General features: G+C 43.0%; 1 protein-coding gene across 1 annotated transcript; it reads left to right on the top strand.

The window, feature by feature from the left end:
- The first annotated feature begins 13,047 nt into the window (after positions 1-13,047).
- Positions 13,048-14,853, top strand: LOC123417549 (cytochrome P450 94B3-like). Its single transcript, XM_045106907.1, has one exon. The coding sequence runs from the start codon at positions 13,094-13,096 to the stop codon at positions 14,684-14,686; it is 1,593 nt and encodes a 530-aa protein (XP_044962842.1). The 5' UTR covers positions 13,048-13,093; the 3' UTR covers positions 14,687-14,853.
- The last annotated feature ends 5,337 nt before the right edge of the window (positions 14,854-20,190 follow it).

The following is a 20,190-nucleotide window of genomic DNA, read 5'->3' as shown; positions in this document are numbered from 1 at the left end:
CAAAAACGACACCAAAAAATACTTTTCCGCCGTCGGGAGCCTTTGTTCCCGCGAGATCCAATCTGGGAGCCTTTTCCGGTAATCTGCCGGAGGGGGAATCGATCACGGAGAGCATCTACATCAACTCCATTGCCTCTGTGATGATGCGTGAGTAGTTCACCACACACCTACGGATCCATAGCTAGTAGCTAGATGACTTTTTCTCTCTCTTTGTTCTGCAATACCATGTTCTTCATGATCTTCATGGAGATCCATCGGATGTAATACTCTTTTGCGGTGTGTTTGTTGAAATCCGATGAATTGTGGGTTTATGTTCAGATTATCTATGAATATTATTTGAATCTTCTGTGAATTCTTATATGCATGATTTCATATCTTAGCAAGTCTCTTCGAGTTATTTGTTTGGTTTGGTCAACTAGATTGGTAATTCTTGCAATGGGAGAAGTGCTTAGTTTTGGGTTCAATCTTGCGGTGTCCTCACCCAGTGACAAAGTAGGGGTAGCGAGGCAGGTATTCCATTGTTGCCATTGAAGACAAAAAGATGAGGTTTTCATCATATTGCCTGAGTTTATCCGTCTACATCATGTCATCTTACCTAATGTGTTACTGTGTTCTTCATGAACTTAATACTCTAGATACACGCAGGAGTCGGTCGATGTGTGGAGTAATAGTAGTAGATGCAGAATCGTTTCGGTCTACTTGACACAGACGGGATGCCTATATGCATAATCATTGCCTTGGATATCTTCATAATTATTCACTTTTCTATCAATTGCTCAACTGTAATTTGTTCACCCATCGTATTATTTTCCTTCATGAGAGAAGCCTCTAGTGAAACATCTAGCCCCCGGGTCTATTTTCCATATTATACTTTCAGATCTATAAACCAAAAATACCAAAAATATATTGCTGTCATTTATTTAATTTTGTTTTACTTCTAGTTCTAGCAATCTTTTATATCCATCTCTATCAGATCTCATCCTTGCAAATAACCGTGAAGGAATTGACAACCCCTTTTTAGCGTTGGGTGCAAGTGTTTGATTGTTTGTGTAGGTGCTAAGATTGGGGCCTTGTTTGCTCCTCCTACTGGATTGATACCTTGGTTCTCAAGAAACTGAGGGAAATACTTATCTACTTTGTTGCATCACCCTTTCCTCTCCAAGGGAAAACCAATGCAAGCTCAAGAAGTAGCAAGCAGCAGAAATACCATGATCTCTTCGCCTCTAGATTGTCACCCCACCAAGTTCCAAACTGGGTCCATCAGCAAATTATGTTTGGCGGTTGAGGTAAAAGAATTCACTGAATAAAAGGATCGTGGGCTCTATTCCCAAGTACACCTCACAAAATACTCGGAATTGGCATAAGTTGTTGATAGAGTTAGGGCCTAGATCTTGAGGGTGGAGATTGTAGAAGTGCAGAGCACCTTGAAAGAATTTTGACCTGGGAGGTGTAAAACCCTGCTCAAGGTGATTTGTGAAGACTACTACTTCTCCTTCACCTGGTTGCGAACGTTCCTCCCCAATGGCGGCTCGCCAACCGATCTCCTCTTTTGATGACAAGGCCCCTAAAGTCACATACTGTTGGAGTGCGTCATTAGAAATTTTGGAAGGTTGCCAATTACATGAAAGAGACTTTGATATGATGTTGGATTCTGGAGGAAAGGTGCTGCGGAAGTGTACTTGGCAGGTTATCTAAACGATAAATAGGTTATCTCACGAGCAAGGGACTCAAGAAGAAACGCAATTCTAGTTTACAGTGACAGAGCAAATCTACAAAGTTCAAACTGCCTTAACTTGAGTCGCCACCTAAAGAGAGGTGACCTATAAAAACGGGTGGGTTAAAATCCTATCAAAGAAGCCAGCATAAAGTATAGGGTGGCTTACAAATGGATAATGTTTTCAGATTTTCTACTAAGTGTGGGAGAAACATGTTTCTACCGAAGTGTCTAAAAATACGGATCTACAAATGATTCAGAAAGGGGAAAATTCATTAACCCTAAAAGACAGTGAGGTATGGAAGAAGCAGTACTTTTTACTTGCAGATCTCATAAGGCATCTGGAGGGTGTTATGCATGAAATCGAATCACTACATCTACTGCTATCTGTCGGTGGAAAAGGTTCGGTGGAGGATCAAGCAGGTCGGCAATGGCGATGAACACAGGAAGAACACCGACGAACTCTATTAACTATGATGGATTAACACACAGATCTGAGGATGAGAAAGGAACTTACCTGATGATGCTGACGGTGGCAGAGAAGATCCGTTGTGCTGAGGTGAAGCCGTGCGATGCGATGGTCCTGGATGTGGTCGGCCAACGATGGAAGAACTACGGCGGCGGCGTGGTGAAAACATCGATGTGGATCAAGAAGAAGAAGTGGGGAACAAGGTAAAAATGAAAAGGTCCCTCGTGGGTATTTAAAGGCGAGGTGCCAAAGTGGAAACGACAAGCGCGAGAATCAAGGAGGTGTAGTAAATTTCGGAGCTAGGGGCGTCTTGATTTTTGGGCTAAACGAATAAGTATAAAGAGCTGTTAGGATGACGACATTAAGTCCCTAAAATTTTAGGGTGGGTGATGACATTGGAGAATAGGGCAATAGCTCATAAAGATCTTTGAAGCCGACATTTCCACCTCGGGAGACAAGACATAAATTGCAGACAAGCCGCCAAGGTTAAAGTAAAGGATATTGACGTGAATAAATTCATGTCAATCTGGGGCTTAATGTTGGGGATATTACCCCGTCGTATAACCCGCCCTATGGGACCGGGTCATGATTATGGCGGCTTAAGATTGTACCCAAGGTGGGCCTGGACAAACAAGACCAAAGGTAACTAGTAACAAAAGTGAGCACGAACTGTATTGCAATGCGTGGAAACAAGGCCTAGGGTTCATACTTTCACTAGTGAAGTTCTCTCAACAATGATAACATAATTGGATCATATAACTAGCCCTCAAAATGCAACAAAGAGTCACTCCAAAGTCACTAATAGCGGAGAACAAACGAAGAGATTATTGTCGGATACGAAACGACCACAAAGTTATTTTTTCTGATCGATCTATTCAAGAGTCCGTAGTAAAATAGCATGAAGCTATTCTTTCCGTTCAATCTTTCATAGAGGTCGTACTAGAATAACACCTTAAGATACTTATCAACCAAGACCCTAATGTCACCTAGATACTCCATTGTCACCTCAAGTATCCGTGGGTATGATTATACGATATGCATCACACAATCTCAGAATCATCTATTCAACCAACACATAGAACTTCAAAGAGTGCCCCAAAGTTTCTACGAGAGAGTCAAAACGTGTGCCAACCCCTGTGCATAGGTTCCCAATGTCACGAACCCGCAAGTTGATCACCAAAACATACATCAAGTACTCACATGAATCCACGTGTGCCAACCCATATCCATAGGTTCCCAATGTCACGAACCTGCAAGTTGATCACATCAGATAGACACATGCAAGACATACATCAAGTGTTCTCAAAGACTCAATCCGATAAGATAACTCGAAAGGAGAAACTCAATTCATTACAAGAAGGGAGAGGGGGAAGAACATCATAAGATCCAACTATAGTAGCAAAGCCCACGATACATCGAGATCAAGACATCTCAAGAACAAAAGAGAGAGAGATCAACCACATAGCTACTGGCACATACCCTCAGCCCCGAGGGAGAACTACTCCCTCCTCGTCATGGAGATCGCCGGGATGATGAAGATGGCCACCGGAGATGGATTCCCCCTCCGGCAAGGTGCCGGAACGGGCTCCAGATTGGTTTTTGGTGGCTACAGAGGCTTGCGGCGACGGAACTCCCGATCTAGGTTTCTTTCTGGAGGTTTCTTGATTTATAGGACCAGATGGCGGTGGAGTTGCGTCAAGTGGGCCCCTGAGGGGCCCACAAGCTTGGTTGGTGCAGCCTAGGGGGGCCGCGCCGATAGGGCTTGTGGCTTCCTCGGGACCCCTCTCCGGTATCTTTTTCTTCCGGTATTTTTGATATTTTCCATAAATAATCATCACGAAATAATTATTCCGTTTGGACTCCGCCTGAAAAAGGGTCAAAAACACGGAAAGAATAGGAACTGGCACTTGGCACTGAATTAATAGGTTAGTCCCAAAAAAGATATAAAAGGCATATAAAACATCCAAAGTTTGACAAGATAACAACATGAAACCATCAAAAATTATAGATACGTTGGAGACGTATCAAGCATCCCCAAGCTTAACTCCTGCTCGTCCTCGAGTAGGGAAGTGATAAAGAATGAATTTTTGATGCTTTCATGCTACCTAGCACAGATGTCCTTTGTAACTCCTCTTATGTGACATGAATGTTCATATCCGTTAGATTCAAAACAATAGTTTTCTATTGATGTGGAGACAATAATACTTCAAGCAAACTAGCAAGGTAATCATGAACTTTCAAAATAACAAGGCCAAAAGAAAGTTATCCCTACAAAATCATATAGTCTGGCTATGCTCTATCATTCTTGCACAACAAATTTAGATCATGCACAACCCCGGTATTGGCCAAGTAATTGTTTTCACACCTTTACTTTCTCAAACTTTTTCGACTCTCACGCAATACATGAGCGTGAGCCATGGTTTTAGCACTATAAGTGGTGTGGAGTGTGGTGGAGGTTGCAAGGCAAACAAGGAGAAGATGGTCACATTGACTAGGCATATCAATGAGCTATGGAGATGCTCATCAATAGATATCAACGTGAATGAGTACGGATTGCCATACAAATGATGCACTAGAGCTAAGAGTATGTGAAAGCTCTTAAAGAAAACTAGTGGGTGTGCATCTAACTTGCTTTCTCACGAAGACCTAAGGCAATTTTGAGGAAGCCTATCATTGGAATATACAAGCCAAGTTATATAATGAAAATTTCCCACTAGCTATATGGTGGTGACAAAACAAGAGACTCTCAATCATGAAGATCATGGTGCTTAATAAGCACAAGTGTGGAAGGGTGGTAGCATTGTCCCTTCTCTCTTTTTCTCTCATTTTTTTGTGGGCTCTTTGGCCTCTTTTTATTTTTTATTTTGGTGGGCATCTTTGGCCTCTTTTATTTCCTCACTTGGGACAATTCTCCATCAATGATGATCATCACACTTACAACTCAAAACTTAGAACAATGATGACTCTATATGAAATGCCTTCGGTAGTGTACCATGACAATGATCTAGCATGGCATATACATCTATGGGAACATCACGCTAGCTATCTTATGATCATGAAATGGCAATGTAGAAGTGGTGGCACATGTCATGGTGGTAGTAGTATGGCAATATATCTCGGAATAGCTTTGAAAAAGCCATAGTGGGTAGGTATGGTGGCTGTTTTGAGGGAGGCTATATGGACGGTTTTGTTCACCGGCGAAAGTTGCACGACACTAAAGAAGATAGTGATGGTGGAAGGTGAAAGTGCATCTAAACCATGGACTCAACATTAGTCATGAAGAACTCATATACTTGTTGCAAAAATTTTAGTAGTAATCGAAACAAAGTATTCAACGCATACTCCTAGGGGAAGGGTTGGTAGGTATAAACCATCGCGCGATCCCGAACCGCCACACAAAGGATGACAATCAATAGACTAATCATGCTTAGACTTCATCACATAGCGGTTCACCATACGTGCATGCTACGGGAATCACTAACTTCAACACAAGTATTTCTAGATCCACAACACCATACTAATATAACTTCAATATTACCACAACCACAACTCAAAACTAATTGAGATGAATCAAACTTCTCTAACTATTCAATGCACATGAAGGTGGAAGTATTCATATCCCTTTGGATAACTACCCATTTGGAGACTACTATCAAAGCATAGATCAACTACCAAGCCACGCACCGCTGTGCTCTAAAAGATATAAGTGAAGCACATAGAGCAAAAACAACTAGCTCAAAAGATATAAGTGAAGCACATGTGAGCTGAATTGTCTAACCAAAGGATATAAGTGAAGCTCGACAAAATCATGGTGAGTGCATGTCTATCTATTTAGGTGTGCAGCAAGGATGATTGTGACACAACAACAAAAAAAGACTCCTACGATACAAGACGCTCCAAGATAAACACATAACATGTGGTGAATAAAAATATAGCCCTAAGTAACGTTACCGATGGATCGAAGACGAAAGAGGGGATGCCTTCCCGGGGCATCCCCAAGCTTAGGCTTTTACGGCATCCTTGAATCAACTTGGGGTGCCTTGGGCATCCCCAAGCTTGAGCTCTTGCCACTCTTTATCTCTTTGTCCATAAGAACTTCACACAAAACTTGAAAACTTCACAACACGAAACTTAAACAGAAACTCGTGATATCATTAGTATAAGAAAGCAAATCATCACTTCCTTAGGTACTGTAGCAACTTAAATTCTACTTATGTTGGTGTTGGGTTGCTGTATTTTCACCTTTCCATGGCTAGTACCCTCCGATACTATCCATAGTTTCATCAAAATAAGCAACCAACTCAACAAAAACAGAATCTGTTAACAGCAGACCAGTCTGTAGCAATCTGTATACTTCGTATACTTCTCGTACTTCAAAAAATCTAAAAACTTACGAACGTCTGAAGAAATTTCATAGAAATCAGCAGCAAAAATAATCAACTCAAAAGCTCTTACATAATAAAAATGAAAATTCTTTTCGTGAGCAGAAAGTTTCTGTCTTTTTCCAGCATGATCAAACAATCATCACCAAGACTAATCATAACGGTTTTTCTTGGCACAAACACAAAAAGAAACACAAAAGACACAATCATAAAAGAATTATGATGGTGTGGAGAAAACAAAACAGGAAGCAAAAACAAAAGAAAAATTTATTCATTGGGTTGCCTCCCAACAAGCGCTATCGTTTAACGCCCTTAGCTAGGCATTGATTTCAATGATGCTCACATAAAAGGTAAGGATTGAAACACAAAGAGAGCATCATGGAGCAAATGGCTAGCACATTTAAGTCTAACCCACTTCCTATGCATAGGGATTTTGTGATCAAACAATTTATGGGAGCAAGAATCAACTAGCATAGGAAGGCAAAACAAGCATAGCTTCAAAAATTTCAACATATGGAGAGGAAGCTTGATACTATTGCAATAAGTAGAAGCATATGATCCTCTCTCATAGTAATTTTCAGTAGCATCATGAATGAATTCAACAATATAACCAGCACCTAAGGCTTTCTTTTCATGATCTACAAGCATAGGAATTTTACTACTCTCCACATAAGGAAATATATTCTCAAGAATAGTAGTGGGAGTATCGAAAGACTTGAGCACTACAAATTGTGTCCACAATGGAAAAGCAAGGTTTAGCAAAGGGGTTTTCGAAAGTATGACAAGTTTTATCATTCCTCTTATTCAAAGCATAAGTATCCTCACAATAATCATCATAGATAGGGGGCATGCTTTCATCAAAATGATTTTGATCATTCAAACTGGAAGAACTAAAAAGATCATCTTCATCAAATATAGCATCCCCAAGCTTGTGGCTTTGCATATCATTAGCATCATGGGTATTCAAAGAATTTGTGCTAACAACATTGCAATCATGCTCATCATTCACATATTCTATGCCAAGCATTCTATGTAATTCTTCTTTCAGCACTTGAGCACAATTTTCCTTCCCATCATGCTCACGAAAGACATTGAAAAGATGGAGCATATGAGGCATCCTCAATTCCATTTTTGTAGTTTTCTAGCGAAAGAACAAGAAACAAAAATATTCGATTGCAAGATATAAAGATATACCTTCAAGCGCTAACCTCCCCGGGAACGGCGCCAAAAAAGAACTTGATGTCTACTACGCAACCTACTCCTTGTAGACGTTGTTGGGCCTCCAAGTGCAGAGGTTTGTAGGATAGTAGCAATTTTTCCTCAAGTGGGTGACCTATGGTTTATCAATCCGTGGGAGGCGTAGGATGAATATGGTCTCTCTCAAGAAACCCTGCAACCAAATAACAAAGAGTCTCTTGTGTCCCCAACACACCCAATACAATGGTAAATTGTATAGGTGCACTAGTTCGGCGAAGAGATGGTGATACAAGTGCAATATGGATGGTAGATATAGGTTTTTGTAATCTGAAATTAAAAAAACATCAAGGTAACTAGTAACAAAGTTGAGCACGAACGGTATTGCAATGCGTGGAAACAAGGCCTAGGGTTCATACTTTCACTAGTGAAGTTCTCTTAACAATGATAACATAATTGGATCATATAACTAGCCCTCAACATACAACAAAGAGTCACTCCAAAGTCACTAATAGCGGAGAACAAACGAAGAGATTATTGTCGGGTACAAAACCACCACAAAGTTATTCTTTCTGATCGATCTATTCAAGAGTCCGTAGTAAAATAGCACGAAGCTATTCTTTCCGTTCAATCTTTCATAGAGTTCGTGCTAGAATAACACCTTAAGATACTTATCAACCAAGACCCTAATGTCACCTAGATACTCCATTGTCACCTCAAGTATCCGTGGGTATGATTATACGATATGCATCACACAATCTCAGAATCATCTATTCAACCAACACATAGAACTTCAAAGAGTGCCCCAAAGTTTCTACGAGAGAGTCAAAACGTGTGCCAACCCCTGTGCATAGGTTCCCAATGTCACGAACCCGCAAGTTGATCACCAAAACATACATCAAGTACTCACATGAATCCACGTGTGCCAACCCATATGCATAGGTTCCCAATGTCACGAACCCGCAAGTTTATCACAGCAGATAGGCACGTGCAAGACATACATCAAGTGTTCTCAAAGACTCAAACCGATAAGATAACTCCAAAGGGGAAACTCAATTCATTACAAGAAGGGAGAGGGGGAAGAACATCATAAGATCCAACTATAGTAGCAAAGCCCAGGGTACATCGAGATCAAGACATCTCAAGAACACGTACCCTCAGCCCCGAGGGAGAAGTACTCCCTCCTCATCATGGAGATCGCCGGGATGATGAAGATGCCCACCGGAGATGGATTCCCCCTCCGGCAGGGTGCCGGAACGGGTTCTAGTTTCGTTTTTGGTGGCTACAGAGGCTTGCGGCGGCAGAACTCCCGATCTAGGTTTCTTTCTGGAGGTTTCTGGATTTATAGGACCAGATGGCGGTGGAGTTGCGTCAAGTGGGCCCCTGAGGGGCCCACAAGCTTGGTTGGTGCGGCCTGGGGGGCGCCGACAGGGCTTGTGGCTTCCTCGGGACCCCCCTCCGGTATCTTTTTCTTCCGGTATTTTTGATATTGTCCATAAAAAATCATCGTGAAAGAATTATTCCGTTTGGACTCCGCCTGAAAAAGGGTCAAAAACATGGAAAGAACAAGAACTGGCACTTGGCACTGAATTAATAGGTTAGTCCCAAAAAAGATATAAAAGGCATATAAAACATTCAAAGTTTGACAAGATAACATCATGAAACCATCAAAAATTATAGATACGTTGGAGACGTATCAATAGGCAGGAGATAACCTTGCTTCAAAGGCAAGGCAAGTTAGAGACATACCGGGTCACGAATCATAACGTGACCCGGATTATTTTAAAATGGGGTCTCGACGTGTATATAAAGATGAGTCTCCAGAGCCAATAGGGTCAAGTAATAATCGACCGAGAGCTAGGTCGGGCGAATCCGCACCCTTGTAATCAATTTCATCATCAATACACACAAAGCAGGACGTAGGCTTTTACCTCCGTCGGAGGGGCCGAACCTGGGTAAACTCGCCTCTCGTTCCCGATTAACCACTTTGAGTCGCACAGAGTTGCGATGGCCTTGCCACTAAGTCCTTTCACGAGGACATATGTCGTGACAAAATCACGACACTATGGGCTTTCTTGTGTGGCTCGACGTCAAAGGAGGTGCTCTGGGCGAATGCCTTGCACTTGCTTGGTCGGTGTCGATGATGGCGTTGCATTCCTTCCTGGAGGCCTCATTGTGGAGCTACCTCTACCGCCACGAGTGTCATGTGATCTCCGGGTGAAAACCCAAGCTCCATCGGAGTGGGCAACGACGGCACCTATGTCGTTATCCTTGGAGGCATTGCCTTGGAACTTTGACACTTATGGGGTGGCGGGTTTACGACAATTGCAGGGTTGCTTTGTGGTGAGGGTGGCGGATGCCGGGGCGGTGGCCCTGGACGGTGGATGTACGCCGAGGCGGCAACCTCGAATGGCCATGCAGCGCCGGTCCTATGGGGTAGACCCGTCGCTCAATATGGTATGGGTGGCAACCTCCTGCTACAAGGGTAGCGAGTTCGTTGGCTCGATCAACCCGGTCTGTGGGGTCGGTCTGGCTGGCACATCGGGGTGGCGGCACCGGATGTCTGGCGCAACGTTTGTGGTCTGCGGGCGGGCATCTCGTGCTTACGAGGTGTGTGTGCCGTGCAACGATGCGGCTCACGAGCATGCAGGGGATGTCGGGGCAGCGGCTTCGGAGCTTGTGGTGTGTGCTTGTTGCAATTGTAGTTTTGGGTTGGATGGTCGACGAGGGTACATTGCGTGTGCGCTTTTTTGACCTGATTTTTCTTATAAACTGGATCATTTTGTGAGTTTGTTAATCCATTTTTTCTTAACAACTGAATCAATTATCTACTTTTTAATGCAATGTCAGAGCTAGCCCTCTCACAAGGTTCCGTCAAAAACAAAAATACACGTCCCTTAATGAAATGCTGTCTTTTATGAAAGGACAAATTACACGACTCAGATATTACATTGGATAAGCATGCTGATTGTAGTGCGCTGCTATATGGGCAATACTGTTCAGCCGATTTTTAGACGATATTATGGATTCAACCATGAATGGGTAGGAACTCAAGTGCACCGAGCGTCGGCTGCAGAGTAGTTCGGATGATTGCATCTAGATGCAGCATTTTGACCTTCAATGTAACATCACACTAACGTCTGATATACTACTCTCTATCTATATAATATATGATAATAATAATAATAATAATAATAATTAAAAGGTTATTGTTTTTGATCGTCTGTCATAGAAATTGCTTTCGAAGTTGTCAATAATTATCCTCATCTCACCCATAAGTGGATAAAAACGATTCACAGGTCCCCATCGGCTTTAAATTATTTAATGTGAGCTCTTCATAAGCATCCAATTAACGTGGTGGTTTGAGCTTTGCTGCTCCATCCACGAGACGCGGGTTTGAATCCCAATTTATCCCTTTTTCTGCTTTTTTCTCTAATATCCGCCAGCGTAGGATAAGGTTGTCTCACCCAAGCTACTCTATTGTTAAAAAGAATTTTTGTGAGATTCAAGTGTAATTTTTTTTATACTTTTTAAACCATAACTTTAAATTAAACATGTTATATATGAAAATCCTTCGAAAAAAATGTGTAGATACCAAACATGCTCTTATGCTGCATGTTGATTATTTTTAAAGTTATCTTCAGGATGCACTCTTATCTTGTTTATCTATCGTATTTTGAAAATGCCTATTATATCTATACCTACTTAACATGTTATGCGTACATGTGGTTCACATGCCAATAAAAGAAATAAAGACCCGATGAAGACATAAAGTGTGATGCGGTCCCAATAAAACAGAGAAAGACCCGATAAAACTAAATTAATTGTGGGTTGCATGGCAGGTCAATAAAAATTAAAAAAATTGATAAAATAAAAATGGATGGAAAGGCTTCGGTGGGCTACATCCAATTAGATAAAAATGACCCAATAAAATTACCGATTGGGTAATATGTTGGTCAATAAAAGAAGAAAAACGGGTTAAATAGAAAAGGAATGCGTGAAGGTTTCTATGGCTATATACAATTAGAAAAAATGTGCTTCCATAACTAAGCTTTAAAAATGCTCCCATTTTACCGCAGCTGCATTGAAAATTAAGCTTCGTAAAAATAGATGGAAGTACGATTTATATAGATAGTCGACTGAGTGACTTTGATGTGCTTTGATTTATTCATGTATGGTATGATCAAGGTTTCTACCCCGAGCGGACCTATTTTCTCAAGGCGCATCCTAATCCTCGATTACCACGGAAACAACGAAATATCAAAAAAAGAGCGAAATTTAAAATTAAATGTTGAATTCAATTTTTTTTCAAGTTTATATAGATAATTGTTTAATTCTCAAATGTCATTAGCCTTGTCCTATCACAGAGGCTGTTCACCCATTGTTGCCACTTTAAAAATATATCGCAAGTTCGCGGTGGCAAGATTCCGCTGAGACAAACATATCGTTGCCACTAGGCTATAATCAATTCTGCTACCGTAAAAGAGATGCCATTTATTTAACCAGAAGTAGAGCGCTTGATTTCAAAATTTTCAAAAAAAAAAAGGGATTTTTTGCTCGGTATGAATATTTTTCATTGGGGGAGGGGGAGGGGGAGGGGTGTCGGTAAATGCGGTAACAGAATATACCGAACGGTAATCCAACAGGCTGAGTGTGATTAGAAGTGTCATATAAAAGAGATGTCAAAGGTTTAAATAGTTCTTAATGCGTCTTTGGCGTACGCCTTCGGTAGCACCTTTCGGATGTTAGGGTGCCACGCTGATGAACGTTTTGGTGGACACCTCCCTCTCTTCCGATGGCACTGTTTAGATGTTGTATGTCGCGCTGATGAACGATTTGATGAACATGCTAATTACCTTTTTCGCTGGGCATGTTTACTAGTCATACATAAAGTAATTTCACATTAGAAAAAAAGAGAACGACAATAACTATTAATTAACACGTTACATGATTAAGTTGTAACTGCCAAATTATGTGACAATTCAAATTTTCTTAATTATGTTGGAACTGTACTAATGTAACAAAATTTAACGTCCAACTTATTGGGGCACTTGAACGGTATTTATGCTTATGAATGTAAACTTTACATGGTAGTACAATATTCCAGAAATAACTCTCTTAATAGATTTTAATATAAAAGGTAAGAATGTTTTTTTAAAATTTTATGACGCTACTTAATAATAAATATATAGCCATCGCTTTCCGGTGGGAAAAGAAAAAGAGCAGCAAAGCGCGAGCAGGTACTTGGTATATATATGTCGACAAATACTGTGTGGTGCCTCGTCCAGCCCTACCTCCTTTGTTCTGACTATATTCACTAGATCGGGATACAGGATGGTACCTTACATGCTTTGCTTTCAGTTTGTGGCGTGTTGCCTCCTGTTTCTTCTCTACTTGCTCCGATTTAGTTCTACCAGCAGCGCCGGCCATGGCCCAAGAAGCTACCCGGTCATCGGCTGCCTCGTCGCCTTCTACGAGAACCGGCGGCGCCTCCTCGACTGGTACACCGAGATGCTGTCGGCCTCGCCCACCCAGACGATCGTCGTTGACCGCCTGGGCGCGCGCCGGACCGTGGTGACCGCGAACCCGGCCAACGTCGAGTACATCCTCCTGGGCAACTTCGGCAACTACCCCAAGGGGAAGCCTTTCACCGACGTGCTCGGCGACCTGCTCGGCAATGGCATCTTCAACGTCGACGGCGACAAGTGGTACGCCCAGCGGAAGCTGGTCAGCCACGAGTTCTCGGCGCGCACGCTCCGTGAACTGGAGATTGCCGTGCTCGAGGCAGAGGCGCTCGACCGCCTCGTCCCGGCGCTGGACGCGGCCGCTGAGCCGGGCGGCGGCGCCGTCGACATGCAGGATCTCCTCCGCCGGTTCGCGTTCGACGTCATCTCCCGTGTCTCGCTGGGCGTTGACCCGGGATGCCTCGACCCGGCATTGCCCGCGCCGAGGCTGGCCACCGCCTTCGACGCCGCCGCCGGCATCATCGCCAGGCGTGGGGCTGCGCCGCTGGCCGCCGTGTGGAAGATCAAGCGCGCGCTGAACATCGGCTCGGAGCGGCGGCTCCGCGAGGAGGTCAAGGTTATCCACGAGGCCGTCATGGATCTCATCCGGAGCCGCAAAAAGGAGCGCTTCCTGGTCAACGCCGGCGACGTGAGGAACGACCTGCTGTCGCGGATGATCGATTGCGGCTACGCCGACGAGGATATCCGTGACATGGTGATCAGCTTCATCATGGCCGGGCGCGACACGACGTCGTCGGCGCTGACCTGGTTCTTCTGGCTGCTGATGCGCCACCGGGACGTGGAGCGAGACGTCCTGGAGGAGATCACGAGCATGAGACGGGACAGCAGCAACGGCACCTACGCCGGCGAAGGCTTCGACCTCGACGACTTCCGCAGGATGCGAGTGCTCCACGCCGCGCTTAGCGAGACGATGCGACTGTACCCGCCGGTGGCGTGGGACTCGAAGCACGCGGCGGCGGCAGACGTGCTGCCGGACGGCACCCGTGTCGGGCTCGGCGACCGGGTCACATACTTCCAGTACGGGATGGGGAGGATGGAGGCCATCTGGGGCTCCGACGCCCGCGAGTTCAGCCTGGAGAGGTGGCTCACACTGCCGGCGGACGGCCTCGCGGCGTCTGGCGGCGTGTCTCCCTTCAAGTACCCGGTGTTCCAGGGCGGCCCGCGGACATGCCTGGGCAGGGAGATGGCCTTTGTGCAGATGAAGTTCGTCGCCGGCGCCATACTCCGTCGGTTCGATCTCCGCCCCGTCGACGAGGGCCGCACGCCGGCGTTCCTGCCGCTGCTCACTTCCCATATGGACGGCGGGCTCAAGGTGACGGTGAGGAGGAGGAAGGTGGAGACCACAGGCAACGGCCTGCACGACGCAGCTACAGCCGAGAACCGATCATCTTCTTTTAGCTAGCTAGTGGTAATTGGTAAATGGTAACACCCTCGTGTAAAAAAGCAAATAATATTCATATACATCCACTTTGTACATGTCCATACATACGATGATCATATGAATCTGATGTACACACAGGAATGAATTCAGATCCCCACAGAATAAAAATTTCGAATGATTGCATTAAACTTTAGTGGTACAGTACTTAACTTCTGCCAAGAAATATTTTGTTGTGCTTTTGTGAAACCTCTTTTAGAGGATGCTTGCAGTAAACTGAAAACGAAGATTAACTGTTGAAAACTGTTTAGAAACTGAAACAGCGAACATGTTTCTTTTAACACAACACAAACGCATACATATGTACATACACTCATTTCTATGAACGTACGTATGCAAATCTCATTTTGATAAGAATCTTTAAGAGACTGAGTCGACAAACCTATTTTAAAATCAATCAAGTCGTCCTAAGGAAAGTTCCTGCAGATGCTAAACAATAATTCCTCGCAAGAAATTAGAATAAAGCGGGACGCACGTTTCATTTAGTGATGCGCACATGTTCTATAAAAGGTCGTCGCTCGTCCGATGTGAGGTTGGAAAGATTGATTGGTTCTGTTTCAGTTAAGATGGCAGCATCAATGAGGAGCATGTGGGTTTTTCCACGGATGGGGTTGGGTGGTGGAGGACGATGTAGTGCACGTAGCTATCGGATGCAGGAGGGGGAAATTAAACGCTCGTTGCTGCTTGCAAGATCGACTATATTTCTCTAGCTGCTGAAAGCTCAGCTTCTCTTTTTTTAGCTTGCTGAAAGATCAACTTGCCGGGGCGGAAAAAGGTTGGGCGAAAGGGGGCTCGTTCGAGGAAACCAACACCCCACCCCATTGCGTGTATATATGTAAATATATTCCGCCGGTTCAATGCGTCATGGACCACGTGCATAATATGTAGCGTGTCGTGATCTGGCCCGGCGCCATCCTGCGTCCACCATTTGCTTTCACACCGGGAAATCTGTCTCCTACTCCCATATTGTATTGTTTTTTTCCTGGAGAACGACATCGTATTCTATTGCTCGGGAGCTGGACTTGTTTCTCGTGATGTGGCTACTGAATCATACGTACATAACAGCTGGCAAGAATATCTTTAGAAGTTAGCTGTGTGGATTTGCTTCAACGACAAAAGGTGGAACAAGAAACAAAGCGGACAAGATAACGAGCGCACTTTTTTGCAAACCAATGTATGGTTAAATGGTTAGAAGGACAATGTTATTTTTAGTCCATTAAATTTAAAGTCCTGCTGTTTTTTTTTTTGGATTTATTTTAAGATTTCTCGCGATACGGTTTTAATGGAATGAGACGTTTTCGTCGACGACGAGGCGTCTACGATGATTTCTAATCTTAAGAGGATATGTCGTCTCAGCCTTTTGAAGATGTTCATATAGGTAGCATATGCGTGGGTGTTTTCATAGAGGTGAGTATATGCGGGTGTATATAAAAGCTTGCATTTATACTATGTTCAAAATAAAAAAGATAGCGAGCGCATGTTCACGTTGTTGCTCCTCCCGTGACGTTGGATGGGCCGTTGGATCGAGGAGAGGGTGAGTCGATCACACATGGGAAGATTACACGTTTCCTCGTTCAAAGTCTCTTTCGCACTACGACTTAATACTGCTACTCGAAAAACACTACCCATACAATTTCTATACATGCGAATAAGTAATACATTATGATTTTTTTAGGAACACTCCGCGGTCCCTCGCTTTATTGTCGTCGTGTGGTACTGCTTTTTTTGTATAACTCCCTTGCATTTGGTGAAAACAACATGTGCTCCCCTTTGTCACCACACATCAGGTGTAGACCCAGCGGTCCCACTTGTCAGTCACATGCACCGAGTAGCCAAATCGCCGCAGCATTATTCAATAGTCGCGCCTACTCCATCACTCCTTTCTCGTCTCTCTCTGTCTCGTCGCATCCATCCTCGTTTTCTCCAGAAACACTTATATATCTATCTCTCAAATCCCCAACTGCCCGTCGCCGCGTACCATCATCATTGATGGCAACGACCAAGACTGGTAGAGGATGGTCGAGTATCGGGCCGACACCTATCCGCTCACTTTATCCATCGCGCGCGATATGTGCGCCTGGTTCAAGAGCATGCCATTACTAGCACTACTGAAATTCAGAAATTTGCCGTCTGCCACGGCGGACGGCAAAGGGGGGAACCATGGACGGCAAAGGCTTTGCCGTCGGTCAGCAGACGGCAAACTAGACGGTAAAAAAATCCGGTGAAGAGGTTCTTTGCCGTCTGCTTTTGTAAAGCGGACGACAAAGAATCTTTGCCATGAGGGGGCAGACGACAAATTAACTGGGATGACATATACTGCAACGACCCCGTTAAGTGTTAACGGCAGGCCTCCTCTCTTTGTCGTCTGCCATCCCCCGCCCCCTTTGCCATGTGGGGGCAAACGACAAAGAGGGGAGAGAGGGGGCTGATTCACCCCTTTGCCGTCTGCCCACCCCCCTTTGCCATGTGGGGGCAAACGACAAAGAGGGGAGAGAGAGGGGGTAGATTCCCCCCTTTGCCGTCTGCCTACACCCCTTTGCCATGCGGGGGCAGACGGCAAAGGGGGGAACCAGCCCCTTTTTAATTTATTTTTTATTATATCCAGCATTTTTAACAATAATCAGGATATATATATATATGTATATATATGTATATATATATATGTATATATATATATACATATATATATATATATATATATATATATTTGACATAAATAAATTTCTTTCCGTACTCATAACCATATTAAAATAACTTTCTTCCATAGTGCATACATATTATGCAAGTTGCATCCGTACCAAATCATATATTACACCAGTTTCATCCACATGCATACAAAGTTTCATATATATCCATATACTACAATAGTTTCAATACAAGCCATGATACAAGAAATCATCTTCAAGCATTCCATCAATATAATCCAAGCTTCCCGTGAAGTGAAGGTACTATGCAAAATGACAAATAAGAAAGTTAGAAGAATAATACTAGATGAAGAAGTGTATATATAGGTTATTTCGGAGAGAAATTAGCTAAGTATAGACCATTTAGGAGCTAAATAAGCTAATTATGTCATTTAGGTAGAACCCTAGCTAACTATAGGTCGTTTCGGAGCTAACTTGGGTAAAATAGGTCATTCCGGAGCAAACTATGCTTATTAAGCCATTTTGGATCTAGCTAGGCTAATTATAGGCCATTTAATACCTAAGTTAGGGGAATAGGTCATCTTGCAGCTACGTAAGCCTTATTATGTCATTTAAGAGAGAACTTAGCTAACTGTAGGTCATTTTTTATTAAATAGGTCATTTTGGAGCTAACTAAGCTAACTATGTCATTTCGTAGGATAATTAGCCAATTTAGCCTTTCTTGGATGAGTCTAAGCTACGTAGAAGAAGAGAAAGACAAGAAGAAGTAAAATAAGGAGGAGGAGGAGGAGGAGAAGGAGAAGGAAGAGGAGAAGAAGAAGAAAAGAAGAAGGAGAAGGAGAAGGAGGAAGAAGGAGGAAAGTAAAGAAGGAGAAGGAGGAGCTCCTTCTCCTTCTTCTCCTCCTTCTTCTCCTTATTCTTATCCTCCTCCTTCTCCTTCTTCTTCTTCTCTTCTTCTTCTTCTTCCTTCCTTTCATTTTTCCTCTTTCTTCTCCTCTTGTCCCCTTCTTCGGGCTAAATTGGCTAAGAATGCCTGTTTGGAGCTAATTATGTCATTTCGAGGATAATTAGCTAAGTATAGGTCATGTTTTATTAAATAGACCATTTAGGAGCTAAATAAGCTAATTATGTCATCTAGGTGGAACCCTAGCTAACTATAGGTCGTTTCGGAGCTAACTTGGGTAAAATAGGTCATTCCGGAGCTAACTATGCTTATTAAGCAATTTTAGATCTAGCTAGGCTAATTATAGGCCATTTAATACCTAAGTTAGGGGGAATAGGTCATCTTGTAGCTACGTAAGCCCTATTATGTCATTTATGAGAGAACTTAGCTAACTAAGCTAATTATGTCATTTCATAGGATAATTAGCCAATTTAGCCTTTCTTGGATGAGTCTAAGCTACGTAGAAGAAGAGAAAGAGAAGAAGAAGTAAAAGAAGGAGGAGGAGGAGGAGGAGGAGAAGGAGAAGGAAGAGGAGAAGAAGAAGAAAAGAAAAAGGAGAAGGAGAAGGAGAAGGAGGAAAGTAAAGAAGGAGAAGGAGGAGCTCCTTCTCCTTCTTCTCCTCCTTCTTCTCCTTCTTCTTATCCTCCTCCTTCCCCTTCTTCTTCTTCTCTTCTTCTTCTTCTTCCTTCCTCTCATTTTTCCTCTTTCTTCTCCTCTTGCTCCCTTCTTCGGGCTAAATTGGCTAAGAATGCCTTTTTGGAGCTAATTATGTCATTTCGAGGATAATTAGCTAAGTATAGGTCATGTTTTATTAAATAGACCATTTAGGAGCTAACTAAGCTAATTATGTCATCTAGGTGGAACCCTAGCTAACTATAGGTTGTTTCGGAGCTAACTTGGGTAAAATAGGTCATTCCAGAGCAAACTATGCTTATTAAGCCATTTTGGATATAGCTAGGCTAATCATAGGCCATTTAATACCTATGTTAGGGGAAATAGGTCATCTTGCAGCTACGTAAGCCTTATTATGTCATTTAGGAGAGAACTTAGCTAACTATAGGTCATTTTTTATTAAATAGGTCATTTTGGAGCTAACTAAGCTAATTATGTCATTTCGTAGGATAATTAGCCAATTTAGCCTTTCTTGGATGAGTCTAAGCTACGTAGAAGAAGAGAAAGAGAAGAAGAAGTAAAAGAAGGAGGAGGAGGAGGAGAAGGAGGAGAAGGAGAAGGAAGAGGAGAAGAAGAAGAAAATAAGAAGGAGAAGGAGAAGGAGGAAGAAGGAGGAAAGTAAAGAAGGAGAAGGAGGAGCTCCTTCTCCTTCTTCTCCTCCTTCTTCTCCTTCTTCTTATCCTCCTCCTTCTCCTTCTCCTTCTTCTTCTCTTCTTCTTCTTCTTCTTCCTTCCTTTCATTTTTCCTCTTTCTTCTGCTCTTGTCCCCTTCTTCGGGCTAAATTGGCTAAGATTGCCTTTTTGGAGCTAATTATGTCATTTCGAGGATAATTAGCTAAGTATAGGTCATGTTTTTTTAAATAGACCATTTAGGAGCTAACTAAGCTAATTATGTCATCTAGGTGGAACCCTAGCTAACTATAGGTCGTTTCGGAGCTAACTTGGGTAAAATAGGTCATTCCGGAGCAAACTATGCTTATTAAGCCATTTTGTATCTAGCTAGGCTAATTATAGGCCATTTAATACCTAAGTTAGGGGGAATAGGTCATCTTGCAGCTACGTAAGCCTTATTATGTCATTTAGGAGAGAACTTAGCTAACTGTAGGTCATTTTTTATTAAATAGGTCATTTTGCAGCTAACTAAGCTAATTATGTCATTTCGTAGGGTAATTAGCCAATTTAGCCTTTCTTGGATGAGTCTAAGCTACG

Source organism: Hordeum vulgare, chromosome 1H (assembly GCF_904849725.1).
Source record: "Hordeum vulgare subsp. vulgare chromosome 1H, MorexV3_pseudomolecules_assembly, whole genome shotgun sequence".
In the NCBI taxonomy this organism is placed as follows: Eukaryota; Viridiplantae; Streptophyta; class Magnoliopsida; order Poales; family Poaceae; genus Hordeum; species Hordeum vulgare.
The sequence above is the reverse complement of the archived record's forward strand: the minus strand, read 5'-3'. Positions and strand labels throughout refer to the sequence as shown.